The sequence below is a fragment of the Rhinoderma darwinii genome, chromosome 1 (genome assembly GCF_050947455.1).
Source record: "Rhinoderma darwinii isolate aRhiDar2 chromosome 1, aRhiDar2.hap1, whole genome shotgun sequence".
In the NCBI taxonomy this organism is placed as follows: Eukaryota; Metazoa; Chordata; class Amphibia; order Anura; family Rhinodermatidae; genus Rhinoderma; species Rhinoderma darwinii.
The window spans coordinates 424,175,866-424,194,102 of NC_134687.1; the positions used below are offsets into that span (position 1 = coordinate 424,175,866).

At 44.7% G+C, this 18,237-nt stretch overlaps 1 protein-coding gene across 3 annotated transcripts in view; it reads right to left on the reverse strand.

The window, feature by feature from the left end:
- Nucleotides 1-6,973: 6,973 nt before the first annotated feature.
- The window catches only part of EWSR1 (EWS RNA binding protein 1), a 52,200-nt gene continuing 40,936 nt past the window's right edge, over nucleotides 6,974-18,237 (reverse strand). For 2 of the 3 annotated variants that reach the window (XM_075829989.1, XM_075829980.1), the window contains exons 10-17: nucleotides 18,136-18,168; nucleotides 17,847-17,965; nucleotides 12,248-12,377; nucleotides 10,594-10,713; nucleotides 10,342-10,477; nucleotides 10,149-10,246; nucleotides 7,706-7,949; nucleotides 6,974-7,594 (exon numbers count right to left, since the gene is read on the reverse strand). In XM_075829989.1, coding sequence (XP_075686104.1) covers nucleotides 7,555-7,594; nucleotides 7,706-7,949; nucleotides 10,149-10,246; nucleotides 10,342-10,477; nucleotides 10,594-10,713; nucleotides 12,248-12,377; nucleotides 17,847-17,965; nucleotides 18,136-18,168 — 920 coding nt within the window. In that variant the 3' untranslated portion in view covers nucleotides 6,974-7,554. Of the gene's footprint in view, nucleotides 7,595-7,705; nucleotides 7,950-10,148; nucleotides 10,247-10,341; nucleotides 10,478-10,593; nucleotides 10,714-12,247; nucleotides 12,378-17,842; nucleotides 17,966-18,135; nucleotides 18,169-18,237 lie in introns of those variants that run through there. The other variant, XM_075829998.1, reaches the window with a different exon arrangement.

Sequence of the window (18,237 nt, forward strand, 5' to 3'; positions counted from 1 at the left end):
TTTCCTTTTAAGCCAATCAATTAAACTTGGAAAAATTTCCATTTTAAGATTACTCAGCGCTGGATCCTACCTCCCGTCTTTCTTCTTCACTATATTACTATAATAATACTACATTACTATAATAATACCGCTAGGTTTAAAATTTGAGATATTTCTCCACGTGCTTATTTCAACAATCCAGTTTTCCAGTTTAAGTGTCGCTAAATGCAGTCCGGCGGCTCAGTTGGCAGCGTTTGGCAGACACACGTCAAGATTGGGCAGCCCCTTTTTAGATAGTGCCACTGTGCCCTCTGTAGATGCTGCCGAAGTGCCCTCTGTGGATGCTGCCGCAGTGCCCTTTGTGGATGCTGCCGCAGTGACCTATGTAGATGCTGCCGCAGAGTCCTCTGTAGATGCTGCTGCAGGGCCCTCTGTTGTTTGGGGCTTGCCCAGAGCTGGAGTCCCGGAGCAGAGCCGCTTCTAGCACTCTGCCTGGGATTCCAGCTCTGCTCCTCACATCACTGTCCATATGTGGACAGAGATGTCAGGGGCAACCCCAGAGCTGGAGTCCCGGGCAGAGCGCTAGTAGGCTCTTCCTGGGACTTCAGCTATGGTCCTGACATCACTGGGACTCCTGCTCTGGGGAATTCCACAGAGTCCCGGAGCAGAGCCTGTACTAGCGCTCTGCTCGGGACTCCGCTCTGGGGAAGACCCTGACACACTGTCCATATATGGACAGCGATGTCAGGGAATTCCACAGAGTCCCGGAGCAGAGCCTGTACTAGCGCTCTGTTCGGGACTCCGCTGTGGGGAAGAACCTGACACACTGTCCATATATGGACAGCGATGTTAGGGAATTCCACAGAGTCCCGGAGCAGAGCCTGTACTAGCGCTCTGCTCGGGACTCCGCTCTGGTGAAGACCCTGACACACTGTCCATATATGGACAGCGATGTCAGGGAATTCCACAGAGTCCCGGAGCAGAGCCGATACTAGCGCTCTGCACGGGACTCCGACTCTGGGGAAGCCCCAGACATCGCTGTTCATATGTGGACAGCGATGTCAGGGAATTCCAGAATTTAGCGGCTGTGTCCCGCGGGCCGCAGATGACAGCCCCAGGGGCCGCATGTGGCCCGCGGCCCACGTGCTTGAGACCCCTGGGTTAAAGGAACTTATTTTCCCTCAAGAGAATAACAAATTTTAATTGTGGTTTTTAGCCATCCAGCAATGGTAGCTTTTGAGGACTTCTGTCCTTTATTTTCCCTTCAAACCTGGACCAGGAGGTTGGAGTCTTTCCGCCAATCTGCAGTAACCTGTAAATATTGTAAGACTGCCCTTCTAACATCAAGATAACAAATTTCTTCTTCCTTTTGAGTCCTGGGGTTTTGACAAAATGAAGGAAGGACCATATCCTGATTTCTATGAAAATCTAATACGACCTTTGGAAGGAAATTAGGATCCAGTTTTAGTACTATTCTATCATCCGTTATCCTAAGGTATGGTTAGTCTGTGGATAGCGCATGTATTTCCCCCATTCTCTTTGCTGTGGTTATCGCTATTAGAACTCGCAACTTTGCGGGGATGACTGTCTAATGGTCGGCCTTAGTCTTGAGGCTGCAGACATGAATCTTTTCACCAACATGTGTTCTGAGAGTTGGGTGTCAAAAAAACGTACTAAGGGCCAAGACCTGTACTCTGAGGGTGCTTGGTCTTTGACCTAAATCCAGCCCCTGCTGTAAAAAGTCCAAAATCTGCTGGATGATTCTGGGCCAGGGGTTGGTCTCCACACCAGGAGGTAAATTTTGTTCAAATCTTTAGATAAATTGCAGAAGGAACTGGTTTATGACTAGCTTTTAGGGTTATTACCTTCTGGGACAAACCCCTTTTCTTTGAGCAGTGCCCCTTCAGGATCCAGGCTGATAAACAAAGGTTCTGGAGATTTTGGTGTCACAACAGCCCTTGTACTAGCAGATCTTGTTTTAAAGGAAGTTCTATAGGATCTTCCAGTGCCAATTCCTTCAGTACTGGAAACCAGGCCTATTTTGGCCAGAATGGGACAATCAATACGAGTCGCAGGAATCCCTTGTAAAGCTTTTGAAGGACCCTTGATATTAGCAGGAGTGGTTGAAAGGCGTATGCTAGATCCATGTCCCAAGGCTGGGATGGAGCATCTATGCCTAGGGGTTTAGGGTATGTTCACACGGCCAAATTTCAGACGTATACGAGGCGTATTATGTCTGAAAATACGGCTCCAATACGTCGGCAAACATCTGCCCATTCATTTGAATGGGTTTGCCGACGTACTGTGCAGACGACCTGTTATTTACGCATCGTCGTTTGACAGCTGTCAAACGACGACGCGTAAAAATACAGCCTCGTCAAAAGAAGTGCAGGACACTTCTTTGGACGTTTTTGGAGTTGTTTTCTCATAGACTCCAATGAAAACAGCTCCAAAAACGGACGTAAAAAACGCCGCGAAAAATGCAAGTTGGTCAAAAAACGTCTGAAAAGCAGGGTCTGTTTTCGCTTGAAAACAGCTCTGGATTTTCAGACGTTTTTGTTGACTACGTGTGAACATACCCTTAGAGAGAAGAGCTCTGTTTCGCAATTCAATTTGTTCGCAAACAGGTCTACTTGAGGAAACCCCCATAGCCGTGTGATCTGAAGAAAGACTTCCTGATTTAGAGACCATTCGCCCGGAGCTAGGTTTTCCCTGCTGAGAAAATCTGCTTCCGTATTCTCCAAGCCCTTTAGGTGGACAGCTGATCGAGAAAGCAGGTTTTCCTCTGCTCAAAAGAATATTCTATGAGATAATGAGAGCAGGGTGGGAGATCTGGTACCCCCCTGGTGTCTCAGAAAAGATACTGTCGTCATGTTGTCTGATAGTATTTTGACATGGTTGTTTTGAAAGGTGAAGGAACTTGACATCAGTGTTTCCCAGACTGCTCTCAGTTCTTGGTAATTTGAGGATCGAGAAACTATGATCGTGGCCAAGTGCCCTGAATATAACCGTCTGGGCGTTTGGCTCCCCAAGCTTTTTTGCTTGCATCTGTCAGAATTACGATTGCTGGAGGCTGATGCCTCCTGAGATTTGCGTGCTTTGTCCACCAATATAAGGACATTTTTATATTCTGAGGTATCTTTAGATCTAGGGATAAAGTTTTTTTTGTCCCGTGAGGAAAGTATCCACCTTTGGAGTGGACGGAAACGGTTTTGGCTCCAGGCCACTGACTAAATGCAGGCTGTCATCTGACCTAGCATACTACTTGCCGCTCTTTTTTAAGGCCTCATGCACATGAACGTATTTTTTGCCTCCCGTAAATACTGGCGTAAACACGTGTCCTTGGTCACACGTATTCGACACGTATTGCACCAGTATTTACGGACCCGTGGCCCGTAAATACGGGTCCGGTGTCACCAGTATTGCACCCGTATTTACGGGCACATTTCCGCTACAAAATTGCACTGCACTAATCGGCAGCCATTCTCTCTATTAGTGCAGGATGGAGAGAAGGGGCAGCCCTTTCCGTAGTAAAAGAAATTCATACTTACCCAACCGTTGTCTTGGTGACGCATCCCTCTTTCGACATCCAGCCCGACCTCCCTGGATGACGTGGCAGTCCATGTGACCGCTGCAGCCTGTGATTTGCTGCAGCGGTCACATGGGCTGAAACATCATCCCGGGAGGCCGGACTAGAATAAGAAGCAGGGAGTTCTGGGTAAGTATGAACTATTTTTTTTTTTTACACGTTGATCTAGATTGTGATCGGAAGTCACTGTCCAGGGTGCTGAAAGAGTTACTGCCAATCGTTTAACTCTTTCAGCACCCTGGACAGTGACTATCCCCTGACGTCGCCTAGCAACGCTCCCGTAATTACGGGTGCACACACGTAGTCACCCGTAATTACGGGAGCCCCATAGACTTCTATGGGCCTGCCCGCACCGTAATTACAGCCTGAAATAGGACATGTTCTATATTTTTCAACGGCACGGGCACCTTCCCGTAAGCATACGGGGAGGTACCCGTGGCCAATAGAAGTCTATGGGCCCGTAATTACGGGCGTTTTTACGTTTGTGTGCATGGGGCCTAAGAGGTGGCTTCTTGAAAATTCCTGATATTGGAGATTAGTCCTTTTTTCTCCTGGTAACAAGGATATCTGTAGGGTAGAGTCCAGTATGACCCCTAGAAACTTCATCCGAGTGTGCGGAATCAAGTTTGATTTTTGATAGTTTATGATCCAACCTAGTTCTGCTAGTTGGCTTGTCACTAGCTTTACCCGAGTGGAAAGAATCTCTTGGGCCTCTGCTGTAATTAGGCAGTCGTCCAGACAGGAAACTATAATAATTCCCTGTCTGCAAAATGAAACTATAATAACTCCCTGTCTGCAAAATGAAGCTATCACTTCTATCAAAATTTTTGTGAACGCCCTTGGGGCGGATGAAATTCCGAAGGGGAGAGCTGTAAATTGGTAATGGACTTGGACCACTTGGCATGTCATGTCCTTTACTGCAAACCTTAGGAATCTCTGCGAGGAGGGGTGAATGGGGACGTGGTAGTAAGCGTCCTGTAGATCTAGGGTGCACTTGTAAGCCCCTTTTTTTTTTTTTTTTTAAAGGGAGTGGTGGATGCTACAGATTCCATCTTGAACCTCCTGTAAATTATCCAATTGTTGAGAGAAGTTTTATGTTTATTATTAGCCTGTATGAACGGTCTGGCTTTTTTATTTTTAATATTAGAAAGAGAGGGGTAGTGACCTTCTCCCCACTGATCCTGTGGTACCTGAGATATTACCCCTCTCTGGTGTAGGTTTCAGATGTTGTCCAACATCCGATTTCTCAGAAATCGTGAGGGTTGTGTTGTCAGAATAAATCTCTTTAAAAGGAAGGGTTGAAAAGTCTATTCGATAGCCGTTTCTTATTATGTCTAGGACCCATTTGTTCTGGGTGTTGTTGCATAGACTGTAGAATTTTAAGAACCTTTCTCCGACCTTGGCATCATTGTCTGTTTTATGGTCTATTCGGATGCAGCAAGAAGCCTCTACCCCTCCCCCCTTTTGGAGAACTCCAGCACCCAGTCTTTCCTTTCCCTCTATAGTTTTGACTCTGGGGTCTTTGGGAACGAAAGGGAAACGACCTTTTAATTTGTTTATCCGCTGGAAATCCCTTTTTTCTATCTGACGCCTTCTCTAGGATCTGGGCCGAAAACGTATTCCCCCCCCGTAAACGAGATGTTACAAAGCCTATTTTTAGAATGGGTGTCCCCTCTTTGCCAGTATCTTAACCACAGAGATCTTTTTGCGGCGTTGGCCACAAACCTGATGCATTCTGCCAAGGCATCTGCTAGAAACACTGTAGCTGCTTTTAGGAATTTACTCCGCTAATTGGTCCCTGGGTGTTTTTACCTTGAGGTAACCAAACAAGTAAATAAATAGGGTTCTAGCTACTGAAGTGGCTGCTATGTTAGACTTCATGCTAAACATTGATGTTTCCCAGGCATTTTTTAGGAGACAGACTTCCAATCCATGGGGTCTGTTAACCGAGCTGAATCTTCAAATGGCAAGGATGTTTGTTTAACCACCTTTGCCATCTGAATATCTACTTTAGGGATCTCATCCCAGATGCCTGTATCCGCTTTATCAAACAGGAGACAATTCCTAAATTCACAGGAGCCGCCCAGCCTTTTTTCTGGGCCCTTCCCTTCCCGATTTAAAAAATTCAAATACATTTTCGTTAAAATGAAAAACACATTTCTTCCTTGATTTTAGACCACCAGACATCTAGTATTGGATGTTTTTTTTGTTTTGCAACCGCCTCGATATTCATTGTATCCGATTGCCTTTAGTAAATCATCCATATCCTCCGAGGAAAAATTGTATTTTTTCTCACCGTCCTGATCTCCTTCAGGATCTAGTGGCCCCAATTAATCTATGTCCTTTGGATCTTTAAAAGAGGCTCCTTCAGTTTCCGAATCGGATGAGGTTTCGTTCACTAATTTCTTCTTATACGGGGGAGGCGTGGCCGTATAGATAGGGAGGATTGTACTTCCTATCTAATCATAGAACACAAGTCATCCACAAGGGAAGGTTGTTCATCTTTGATTAGTTTATTAATGAATGACCATAACTGTTTTTGGTATGCGTCTGCCAGCTTCTTGGAGCATGTAGCGCATTTTTTGGAATTCCTCTTTCTCAACCTAATGAAGGAGAGCGCGAGACCCAGCTAGAATAATTACGGCGCCAGGAACAGACATACCGGGAAACACAGAATAGGATGCACGTGGTAATCTGTACTGAACACGCCAATCTTTTACCTGCTCCACTTTCCCGATGCAGTCCCCACTTGCGACGTCACTTCCATCTGCACGGTCGTCAGACACCACGTCCGCCGGTTGTTGGCCACCTGGCTCAAACCAGACGTGGGTAGAAACACCGGCAGAAGTGCTTCACTCCATCCAGCAGTAGTCTCAAGGTACCACAGGCACACGGGTTGCATCTTCGACAAAGGGGTAGCGAGAACTGCTTCGGTATGCTCCCTAGTCGAAAGGAGGGTTCCCGATCCTGACCTCCACATCTAAGGTGTTCAAACTTTTCTATCCACTCTTGTGTTAGGTTAGAATGACTCATGCCATCTTTTTGTGTCTAAATCTCAATAAACAAGAAAAGGCGTATTGACATTTTACGTTTTAACTTACTTAGTCTCTTAATTCTGACGTGTGTTAAATGAGCATTCCTGGAATCCTTTAGGATTAAAAGGGATTAGGCTTCTTTAGTTAATCAGTTAGTAAAGAACAAAATGACTGGGGTTATTTCGAACCATTCTTCAAAGACAACTGAAAAAATAATTTACACTAAAAACAACTGCTGTCCTAGTGTTTTTTTTTAATGTAACAATTTAAAAAAGGTAAAATAAAAAAAACACAACCATGAACTGGTAATTTTGGCCCCATATCACGTGTGGTGGTTTATTCAACCAAGACCAAAACCATAGATCAGAAATCAGTTTACAATTTTATTATTGTAATGTGGGAGTCAACAACCGGTACAAGCCAAAGTATAAAATTCACGACATTCCCCCCCTCCCCCCAAATAATTCCTGCAGAAAAAAAAAAAAAAAAGCAAATATGTATCAATCATACTAAAACCCTGATCTGATCAAATGCTTGAAAGGAGAAACAAGCCTGATAGTGGCCCACAAAAATGGGCCAAGTATGCTGGAACAAGCTGAAAAGTATTAGAGATAATATTGTCACAAGAAAGTCATAACCACACACTCTCCAACCTTATTTCATCACAGTTGTACATGCTGACAAAACCACTTCTGTAAAACTTAGTACATTTTACAGACAGAGAGCCTGGAATTATGGGGTTTTAGGAAAAATATAAAACAAAAAAAAACCATTGGTACTACCATTAAACTTCCATTTTAATATCTCCACAAATTGTGAATACTACAGACAAAGTATAGTCATAATGTAACAATGGAAGGACTCCATGCTAGCATTATAAATATGGAATTATAAATTTAAAACATTTCTGGCTTAAAAAATAAATCTGGTAGTAAAGGAGGCTTTAAACTGCTAGTAGGGTCTGTCCCTGCGCTCCTGGCGGTGATCACTCCTAGTGGAGACAAAAATATATATATATATATTATTTATAAAAAATAAAAAATAAACATTTAAAAAAAAGATAGAAAGAAAGAAAATGAATATATATTTCCTTTAAACTTACTTGTCCAACTTGCCTGGACCACCACGTCTACCACCGCCTCCTCTTCCTCCCATAGATTCCAAAAGAGGCCCTGGAGGTCCAGGTGGGCCACCTCTCCTTCCACCACCAAATCCTCTGTCCATTCCACGGCCTCTAAAGCCACCTCTGTCTCCTCCACGACCACCTCTGAACATCCCAGGGCCACCACGGTCCATAAGTCCTCTGCCTCCCCTCATACCCGGGCCTCCTCTACCTCGTTCACCACCTGAAGTTGAAGGGGGGGGGGGGGGGAAGAGTAAAACAAACTACTAAAGCATAACAAATGTAGCAAATACATTGTCCTTCAAAAATGAAAAATATAGTGTTACCCACAACATCCACATCAGACCACTTTTATTGGTAGACATGCTATGGGAAACGGTTTATTAGAATAGTTTCTAGGACTACCTTTGGTAATCAAAATTTTCATTCATTAACTTTTCTAAAAACATAGGCGCTGTTGAAGAGTGCTGTCAAACGTCTGCTGTTAACTTACTATTTAAAAAGCATACCTTGTGGAAGTTGGGGAGGCTTGCACCAAATTAATTCTATGAGCAGGTGTAGATTTATATTTTTAGTGCCATTTATCCTGTCTTCACGTCATAAATTTGGCCTCAACTACATTTCCTGGGAGACCACCTACTTTTACTTGGCATTTTTCAAATTTGATAAGAATATTTGGTAAACGTTCCTGGGCGCCTTTTAAAATGAACAGGATCACACAAAAAACTTGATTCTCCTACAAGCTGGATTTTTGGTAGATGTAATGTGAGGGAAGTCGTCTGTAGCCTTCTGCAAATCATTTTAAGCAATATCTCAGAAATGCATTGGCAGAGAGACCTTTACCTTTGCCAATTTGTCAGCTGGGTGGCACAGCATTCCCCAACCCAATGAGAACTCTAAATTCGATAGGAGGTTGACTTTGGCACTCACAAATGGACTTCTGGAGTTGGTTAAAACCTCCACATTCATGCTTTAAAGAGAACCTTTCACCTGCCCATACATGTGCAGCACGTAATGGGCAGGGCTGCACAAACCCGGGGGGCACTTTACATTTTTTTTTATTCTACCCTCCTCCGTTATATTTGGCGCCTGGTATTTAAATAACCCCCTGAACGGTCAATGGGGCGTGTAATGGCAAGGGGGGGGGGGGGTATAACATGGCTGTGACTGCCCAATCTGCTACGGACCATGTCACAGCAAGAGTTGGAGAGCGTGCGCGCACTCTCTTCAGCTCTCGGCAGACAAGGACTAGACTGATCTCTCGCGAAAGATCAGTCTTGTACTTGTCTGCCGAACTGCCAACGAGTTGCCAGGAGACCATTTACAAAATAGAAGTTTTAGAAAAGTTGCAAAGACCAAAATACTAATAATATCTGTGCAACCGCTTTGAATATCACAACTACCTTTACTTTTTTTTTACAAGACTTATGAGGCTTTCATTGTCTAGATTAGTTTAATTCCATATTTTTAATTTTTATTATGAGCAGACAGTGTACCAAAATTTTAATCCATTTCCTGACCAGGACAGTTTCTCGCCGACATTTGCCAACCATTTCTCGTGGATGTTAAAAATTTATGAATTTAATTAGGGTTTTTTTTTGTCGCAGCCATCTGAAAACACCAGTGCCCATTTAGATAGTGATGCAATACCACTGTAGATAGTGCCAGCGCCCACTAAATAGTGCCACAGTTCGAACTGCAGATAAGATAGCGCCACAGTGTCCCCTGTAGGTAGTGCCCATGTAAATAGCGCCACCCCCTTCCTGTAAATAGCACCACTGTAGCTCAATGTAGGAGCGAAATCCATCTAGCTGGGAACTCCGCCCCTAGAGGGAGCCCCTGACATCACTGTCCATATGTGGATAGTAATGCCAGGGCCTTCTCCAGTAGCAGAATCCCCAGTCAGAGTGTCGGCCGGGGACTCTGCTCCTAGATAGAGCCCCTGACTGGACAGCGACATCAGGGGCTCTCTCTAGAAGCGGAATCCTAAGCACAGTGCGATCTGACACTGGGGATTCTGCTCCTAGTGGGTGCTTAGGTGGTGCTATCTACAGGGGGGGCACCAATTACAGCAGGATGGAGAGACAATCGGGCGCTCCTAGAGGGAGCTTAGATAGCGCTATCTGCAGGGGGTTTTGCGCTATCTACAGGGGGTTGGTTGTGTGTGGCGCTTTCTACAGTGGGTGGTGTAGTCCAGGGCTCTTAAAGCCCCGGCAGACATAAGAGTGCAGCTCACACTGAAGCAGCACTGCACTCATTAAACCCCGTTCAAGGCTTATACACGTGGCAACTGCACGGGGCATCGGCAGTTGGAACGTATATATCGGCATGGCAGTTGTGAAGGGATTAAAATGGTTTTTAGAAAAGATTTGTCCTTCGTCTCTAGACTGACATTCTTACAACCAACCAAGAGTCAGACTACCTGGGGGTGGGAATGGAGGAGGAATGAAGCCTTCAGGTTTAGGTGCCTTGCACTGATTGCACTCTGTTCGCCAAGCAAAATTCTGGTTTCCACATCCCCTAAAAAAATTAAAAAAAGAAGAAGTATTGACAATTGGATGAAGATGTGGGAGGGGGAATATATATTATACAAATAAAAAAAAAAAAAGACTTACGGGTTGGGACACTGCCAGTCTCCAGCTCTGTGCTGTACATTGGGGCCTCCAACTGGACTACCACGTGGTGCCCGTGGCCCTCTGGGCATGAATCCACCACGCTCACCACCTCTGCCACCCATCCGCCCCATGGGACCTACAGGTTAAAGATGCTGATTAGCCACAGAAAGCAGCCGGAGATCAAATATTGCATTTGTGGAATTGAATTAGAAGACCGTGACAAACAATCATAAGCCAACAAACCAAACCTACCACCTCTAAGGAGAGGGGGCTGACCACGACCATCACGGGGCAACAATCCGCCTCTCATGCTACCAAGGGACTTCTTGCGGGCCATGGACACTTTCAGTTTGTTCCCCTGAAATTCTTTACCTTAATTCAAAAATCAAAACACAAAACATTAGACTCATGCAAGTTTTTAAAAACAGCAGATCGCATAAAGAACACCTGTACCGAGACTCCCAAGATTGAGGGCAATTACTATAAGCCCCATGGGGCATTTTGTCTCCCTATCTATGATCTCCGGAAACAGCTGTTACATAGCCTATTTTGAAGTCTTCAAAGTCTAAAGTATAGGTGAATGAAGTATAACAGGGGAAAAAAACCAAACTCTTGGAATTAAGATGTAGGCCACACAAACGCACCAAAACATTTTCCAAAATGTTTTACTTACCTGAATGCTGTCATTCCAGAGACTTCCCAGTCGTTTACTAAACCACAGCTAGAGCCTTTTCTAACCTTGACAACTACCAAGCAGCACTGGCATGAGCCACATTGCAGACAGTATAGGAAATACTACAACTGCAGATAAGAGTTGTAGTATTTTCTATGCGGATTGTTCAGTAAAGCTCATGTCACTGTGGCTCGGTTGTCATAGGCAGCACAGGTTCCAGCTACAGCCTACTGGAGAACAGTAGGTATTCTCTGAAATTAGGGCATTCAGGTAAACTTTATTTTGGCCTTGAGTACACTTTAATCCTGTTAAAGCAGCTCCAGCATTGTCAACATTCTAGGCTCCCGCCAGAAGAATAAGGCCCTGCTCACACAGTTTTTTGGCGACAGCCGCTTTGGAATCCGTGCAGGAAAAAAAAAAAAAACTGCCAAAAATCACCCCTAGTTTTCAGTGGAAGGCAGAGGCGTTTTTTTTTCCACGGGTGGCTTGTAACCACTTGCAAGAATAAAAAAAAAACAAAAAAAAAACGTAGCTTGTCCTTTCTTGCCGCAGTCTCCACCTCTGACCACACATTGAAATTAATGAGGGGCAGAAAAAACCTGCGGTGCTTGATTCAGAGCGTTTTTTCACTGCACATTTTTGCCCGCACGCAGGTCAAAATCTGACTTAAAAAAAATCTGCCTCCGAATTCCTTCTGGAATTTTATCTGGCTGCAAAAAAACTGTGGTAACAGGGCTTAAAATGTATGGATGGAGACAGATTAGGCTGTTCTGTCGTCAAGGCAACTGTACAAAGCTCTAGATCGACAGTCTGCATTTCTCTCGCTACATTTACATTTCTGGTAATTACCGACATCACTGGAAGTACGCTTTAAAGGGTTATATATCTCATAAATGGCTAATAAGTAAGGGTACCACCTCAGGGATCCTCCCATCGTAAAAATGGGGATGCAGTGACCCCCCCCCCCCACCATAACCGCTTACGTATTTACACTGGCTGATGTTCCTAAAGAAGTCAATAGTGACGGTGTGACTAGGTTCACAGGAACCCTGGTCTAATAAATGAGGCTGCGAGAGCTGGTAACCTTACCCATCAGGCATATTTCAAGATAAGACAAATGTTGAAAATTGAAAAAGCTTTTTAAAGTTAAGAACATATCGTCACATTTTTACCATTGTTTATACAGTAAAGAATTTGTATTGGCATTTGAACATCAAGATAGTGAAAACTAACCATCACAGAGCTCCACAGCAGTTTTTGCTGAAGGTGGATCCTCAAAAGAAACCGTTCCATCACCCTTTGGTTTACCAGTCTCCTTGTCTGTAAATAGGTTTACTAAAGGCTGCCCTGTTCTTTTGTTTATCTATAAAAGGGACATAAAAGTAATAAACAAAGACAAACCATAACTGAAAGAAAAAAAAAAAAAAAAAGGCACTTAAATCTTATACTTCTGGCATATCCACAGAAAAATACCATTGGGGGGGGGGGGGGGGGGGATGGATGCCGGCAGAACCTACAGCACAAAAATTCCATGTGTAAATCCAGCCTAAGAGCCTGTTCACATCAGCATTAGGCTCACTTAGGTGGCGCAGATTTGGAAGCCATAGTGCAGAATGCTGCACTATTGTTTCCAGTAAAACCACGAACAGCCCATAAAAGGGTAGCCATTAAAGTCAATGCCGGGGGTGGCCGCGGTGCAACAGAACTGGTGCTTCATTAAACCCTTGTTCTGATCCTGTCTGAGCAGAACAAAATGGCAAGCGTATGTGTGAGCCAGCCCTCAGAGTTCTAAAATGTCGAAGGCAAATAAAAATGTAGCACGGTTAATTCAAAGTCCATAGTAATAAATCTATAGGATAATTAAGAGGCCTAAAGTTGGCATCAGTCATTCACACGTGACCACTGGCATTCCGGTAACACTGTCCTGGTATCTAACAGGCTAAAAACAGTGTGCGAGTGTGTGTGGTCACATGACTGACACCATGTTTAGTTGCATTCAGTTATCCTATGGTTACATTACACAGGACTAATATTTGTGCTGTGAAGAGACAAGTCCCTCCTGCACTCATATTAGGCTATGCTCACACATACATCTGTGCCATCAGAGGAGCAGACCACGGAAAACCATAAGACCGTTCTTTCGCACCATGGACACAACCAGCAGCTGACGTAATCCATTGATGAATAGGTTTCGTCGGTTTTCTGCCAGGATGTCCGTGGTTTTACAAGAAATAGAGCTATTGTTTCCACTAATCTCTGTGATGGAGGCCCTTAACGGAGCCTCCAATGCAGATGTGAACAGACTCTAAGAAGGGTATGTAAACAAAATTTCTTACACATTAAGGCCTCATTCACACGACAGGGTCCGAGTGTCGGCCGGGAAAATCGGCCGTTTTTGGCCGATTTTCCCGGCCGGTTTGCATCCGATTTGCATCCGTTCCGATTCCGTTCCGAGTTGCCGTTTATTCCGGCCGATTTGGACCCGATTTGCATCCGTTTTTTTCCCTGTCCGTTTTAAAATCGGATGAATTTCATTTAAATTTGTTGCCACACACAGCCCTTTGTAGATAATGCCACACAGCCCCCTGCAGGTAATGCCACCCAGCCCCCTGCAGGTGATGCCACCCAGCCCCCTGCAGGCGATGCCACCCAGCCCCCTGCAGGCGATGCCACCCAGCCCCCTGCAGGCGATGCCACCCAGCCCCCTGCAGGCGATGCCACCCAGCCCCCTGTAGGCGATGCCACCCACCCTGCCCCCTGTAGGCGATGCCACCCACCCTGCCCCCTGTAGGCGATGCCACCCACCCTGCCCCCTGTAGGCGATGCCACCCACCCTGCCCCCTGTAGGCGATGCCACCCACCCTGCCCCCTGTAGGGGATGCCACCCTGCCCCCTGTAGGGGATGCCACCCTGCCCCCTGTAGGTGATGCCACCCTGCCCCCTGTAGGTGATGCCACCCTGCCCCCTGTAGGTGATGCCACCCTGCCCCCTGTAGGTGATGCCACACAGTCCCCTGTAGGTTGCACCCATCCCCCCCCCCCCCTTCCAGGAGAAGTCACTGACTTCAATGTCCATATATGGACAGTGTAGTCACTGACTTCTCCTGAAGAGGAATTCCCTGCCACAGGTCGGGAATTCCGCTTCAGAAGTGAGTGACGTCACTGTGTCCATATATGGACAGTGTAGTCACTCACTTCTCCTGTAGCGGAATCCCCGGCCATAGAGTCGGGGATTTCGCTGCAGAAGTGAGTGACTTCGCTGTGTCCATATATGGACAGTGTAGTCACTCACTTCTCCTGTAGCGGAATCCCCGGCCATAGAGTCGGGGATTCCGCTGCAGAAGTGAGTCACTTCGCTGTGTCCATATATGGACAGTGTAGTCACTCACTTCTCCTGTAGCGGCATCCCCGGCCATAGAGTCGGGGATTCCGCTGCAGAAGTGCGTGACTTCGCTGTGTCCATATATGGACAGTGTAGTCACTCACTTCTCCTGTAGCGGAATCCCCAATCCCCAGCCGGGGATTGGGGTTTCCGACTCCTACAGCGAGCAATAAAAGATCCTCCTCCTCACATGCACTCTGCACTGTGAGGAGGAGGAGAGAGAGTGCGCGAGCGACGGTAGACCCGGCCATCACTCGGAACACATTCCGGTTATGGCCGTGTATTACCCGGCCCCATAGACTTCTATGGGAGCCGGGCGGCCGGGCACCCGGCTGAAAATAGAGCATGTCCTATTTTTTGACGGGCGGTTTTCCCGGCCGTCAAAAAATCGGTCGTGTGAATAGCCCCATTAGGGGTCTATTATTCCTAATGCAGCCGGGTGCCGGCCGATTTATGAACGGCCGGCACCCGGCCGGGAATCCCTGTCGTGTGAATTCCGCCTAAAGCTATATTTCCTACTCTACAAATAAAAATACTGGACAACTCCTTTAAGCCACAAACATTTTACTTCTCCTGTAACCAGAGCTACACCCCCAATTCTGACAGCTTCAGCATTGAAATCTTAAAATATTAAAATATCTGCACAAAGCTTATTCTGGCATTTTAAAGAAGTGCAGCCTTTATACTAGGCACTGCGCAGTACTCATGATTGAAAAAAACAAACCTCTGCATTATTGGAGTTTAACCCCCTACCCCCTGCTTGCATTCTGGGCCTTAATGACCAAGCCATTTTTTACGTTTTTCCATCGTCACATTCCAAGAGCTATAACTTTTTTATTTTTGCGTCGACATAGCTGTATAAGGTCTTGTTTTTTGCGGGACAAGTTAAACTTTTTAATAGCACCATTTTGGGGTACATATAATTTATTCATTAACTTTTAGTGGGGGGGGGGGAAAGAAGAAAACCTGAAATGTTTTTTTTGCGCCCTAAATCTACATCGTTTACCGTGTGGTATAAATAACACAATAACTTTAGCGGGTTGTTACGATTGCAAAGATACCAAATTTGTATAGATTTTGTATGTTTTACTACTTACACAGCAAAAACGCTTTTTTTTTCAAAATTATTTGTTCTTGCGTCTCCATATTTGAAGAGCCATAACTATTTTATTGTTCCGCCGATGCAGTTGTATGAGGGCTTTTTTTTTTTTGCGGGAAGACTTGTCGTTTTTATTGGTACCATTTGACAGTAGATGTGACTTTTTGATCACTTTTTATCACATTTTTTTTTTTTTAAAGTCAGAATTCACAGAAAACAGCAATTTTTCCATAGTTTATTTTATTTTTTACGGCGTACACGGTGCGGGTTAAAGAGGCTCTGTCACCAGATTATCAAATCCCTATCTCCTATTGCATGTGATCGGCGCTGCAATGTAGATAATAGTAACGTTTTTTGTTTTTTTTAAACGATCATTTTTGGACAAGTTATGAGCAATTTTATATTTATGCAAATGAGCCTTTCTAATGGACAACTGGGCGTGTGTTGTGTTTGTAACATCTGGGCGTGTTTACTTGTTTTACTAGCTGGGCGTTGTGAATAGAAGTGTATGATGCCGACATACGATGCCGACATACGATGCCGACATACGATGCCGACATACGATGCCGACATACGATGCCGACATACGATGCCGACATACGATGCCGACATACGATGCCGACATACGATGCCGACATACGATGCCGACATACGATGCCGACATACGATGCCGACATACGATGCCGACATACGATGCCGACATACGATGCCGACATACGATGCCGACATACACTTCTATTCACAACGCCCAGCTAGTAAAACAAGTAAACACGCCCAGATGTTACAAACACAACACACGCCCAGTTGTCCATTAGAAAGGCTCATTTGCATAAATATAAAATTGCTCATAACTTGGCCAAAAATGATCGTTTTAAAAAAACAAAACAAAACGTTACTGTTATCTACATTGCAGCGTCGATCACATACAATAGGAGATAGGGATTTGAGAATCTAGTGACAGAGCCTCTTTAAATAAGTGTAATAGCTTTATAGTCGGGGTCGTTACGGATGCGGCGATACCAAATATGTGTAACTTTTTTGCTTTATTGTGTTTTTTTTTTTTTAATTAGTAAAGCATTTTGTAAGGGGAAAAAGTGTGTTTTTCATTAACTTTATTCAACTTTTTTTTTACTTTTTTACTAGTCCTACTAGGGGACTTTAATATGCGATCATCCCATCGCCATTATAATACACTGCAATACTTTCCGATCGCCATTATAATACACTGCAATACTTTTGCATTGCAGTGTATTACTGCCTGTACGTTTAAAATGGACAAGCATCTGCTAGGACATGCCTCTGGCATGATCTAGCAGGCATTCAATACAGGCAGACCTGGGGACCTTTATTAGGCCCCCGGCTGCCATCGGAGACAGACACTCGGCGATCTTATCACCGGATGTCAGTGGGATGAGGGGGAGCTCCCTCCCGCTCTCCAAAACCACTCTCCCGCTATTGTGCACCGCATCTGAAGGGTTAAACAGGTGAGATCGATACTAATATCGATCGGACTCAGTCGAGCAGGGACGCCCCCCAGCTACATCTGGCAGCTGAGAGCAGGGAGATTTGACGGCTCCCTGCTCTGTTTACTTTATTCAGATGCAGCGCCGTGGAATGGCGGCGCTGTAGAATAAAGCCCACTAATGACCGCCGTGAAAAGGCTTATCGGCAGTCATTAAGCAGCTAGAGACGTGTGACAATAAGCGTGTCAGTTTCCAAAGACCACAGCTATTAGCTAAAAACAGTTATTCAACTTTTTAGGGAATTTAATGCTTCAAAACATTTGCCTTTCCCATTTCTTTCTAAATGGTGACATGCTAAAGTTTTAAAACTATAGTGCAGACAGCCCTGACCTCACTGAACGCCGCTGGAATGAATAATATGGATTCATAACTAGCCCTAATTGCACAATGGAAAAAGGCAAAGAAAAATTGGTCCGCTCACCACTCATGCAAATCGGAAACGCCACATCCCATCGTCCATCGGTGCTCGGGAAAAGAATCTACGTCTCAGGTAGGGAACCGAGGAAAGTAGTGAACGCTGAGCGTTCGCTGCCCGGGATTTTAATCACTTGTTTTTTTTTTATGTGATCCCAACAGCCTTGCATTTTTACTTTTCATCATGTGCCAGACCTCGCACTACTTTCCTAATTGCACAATGCTCTTGTGCTTGAAAGGAGGCAAAATTTGGCACTTCATTTCCTAGATCTAGTGGAGACCCTACCATAACAAGAGATTTTTATAAAACAGAAAAATGAGAACCTACCATATATTGATGCCCAAGGTTTGAAATAAGCAGGTACACTAGCATATATGGATGATACACACATTTGGGCATGTAAGCACTTCTTACCTTTACTTCACCACAGTGCTTGAAAAAGTCTACCACCTCTTCAACCGTCACATTATCATTCAGGCCCTGCATATAGATTGTGTTGTTCTCCGGTTCCTCTTCAGGCTCCATAGGGGGCACTAAATACACAATATTTATTGAGGATTTTACAAAAACCTTAAAAAAATGTTTTTAAATATTTAAAACACTGCACGTTAGATTTAACAGGTTCTTTTTTTCATCCAGTTATGATTCTCAGAAGGTAGACAAGTGCTTGTGTGATTTAATTTTTTTTTCAAAATGTACTTACCAAAATCAAGTTCAGGGCCGTCATCCAGAAGTCCTGGCAGATTAAAGAACAAAAAAAAAATATATAAGTCACTTAAGAAAATGCAACCTGTACTACACAAAC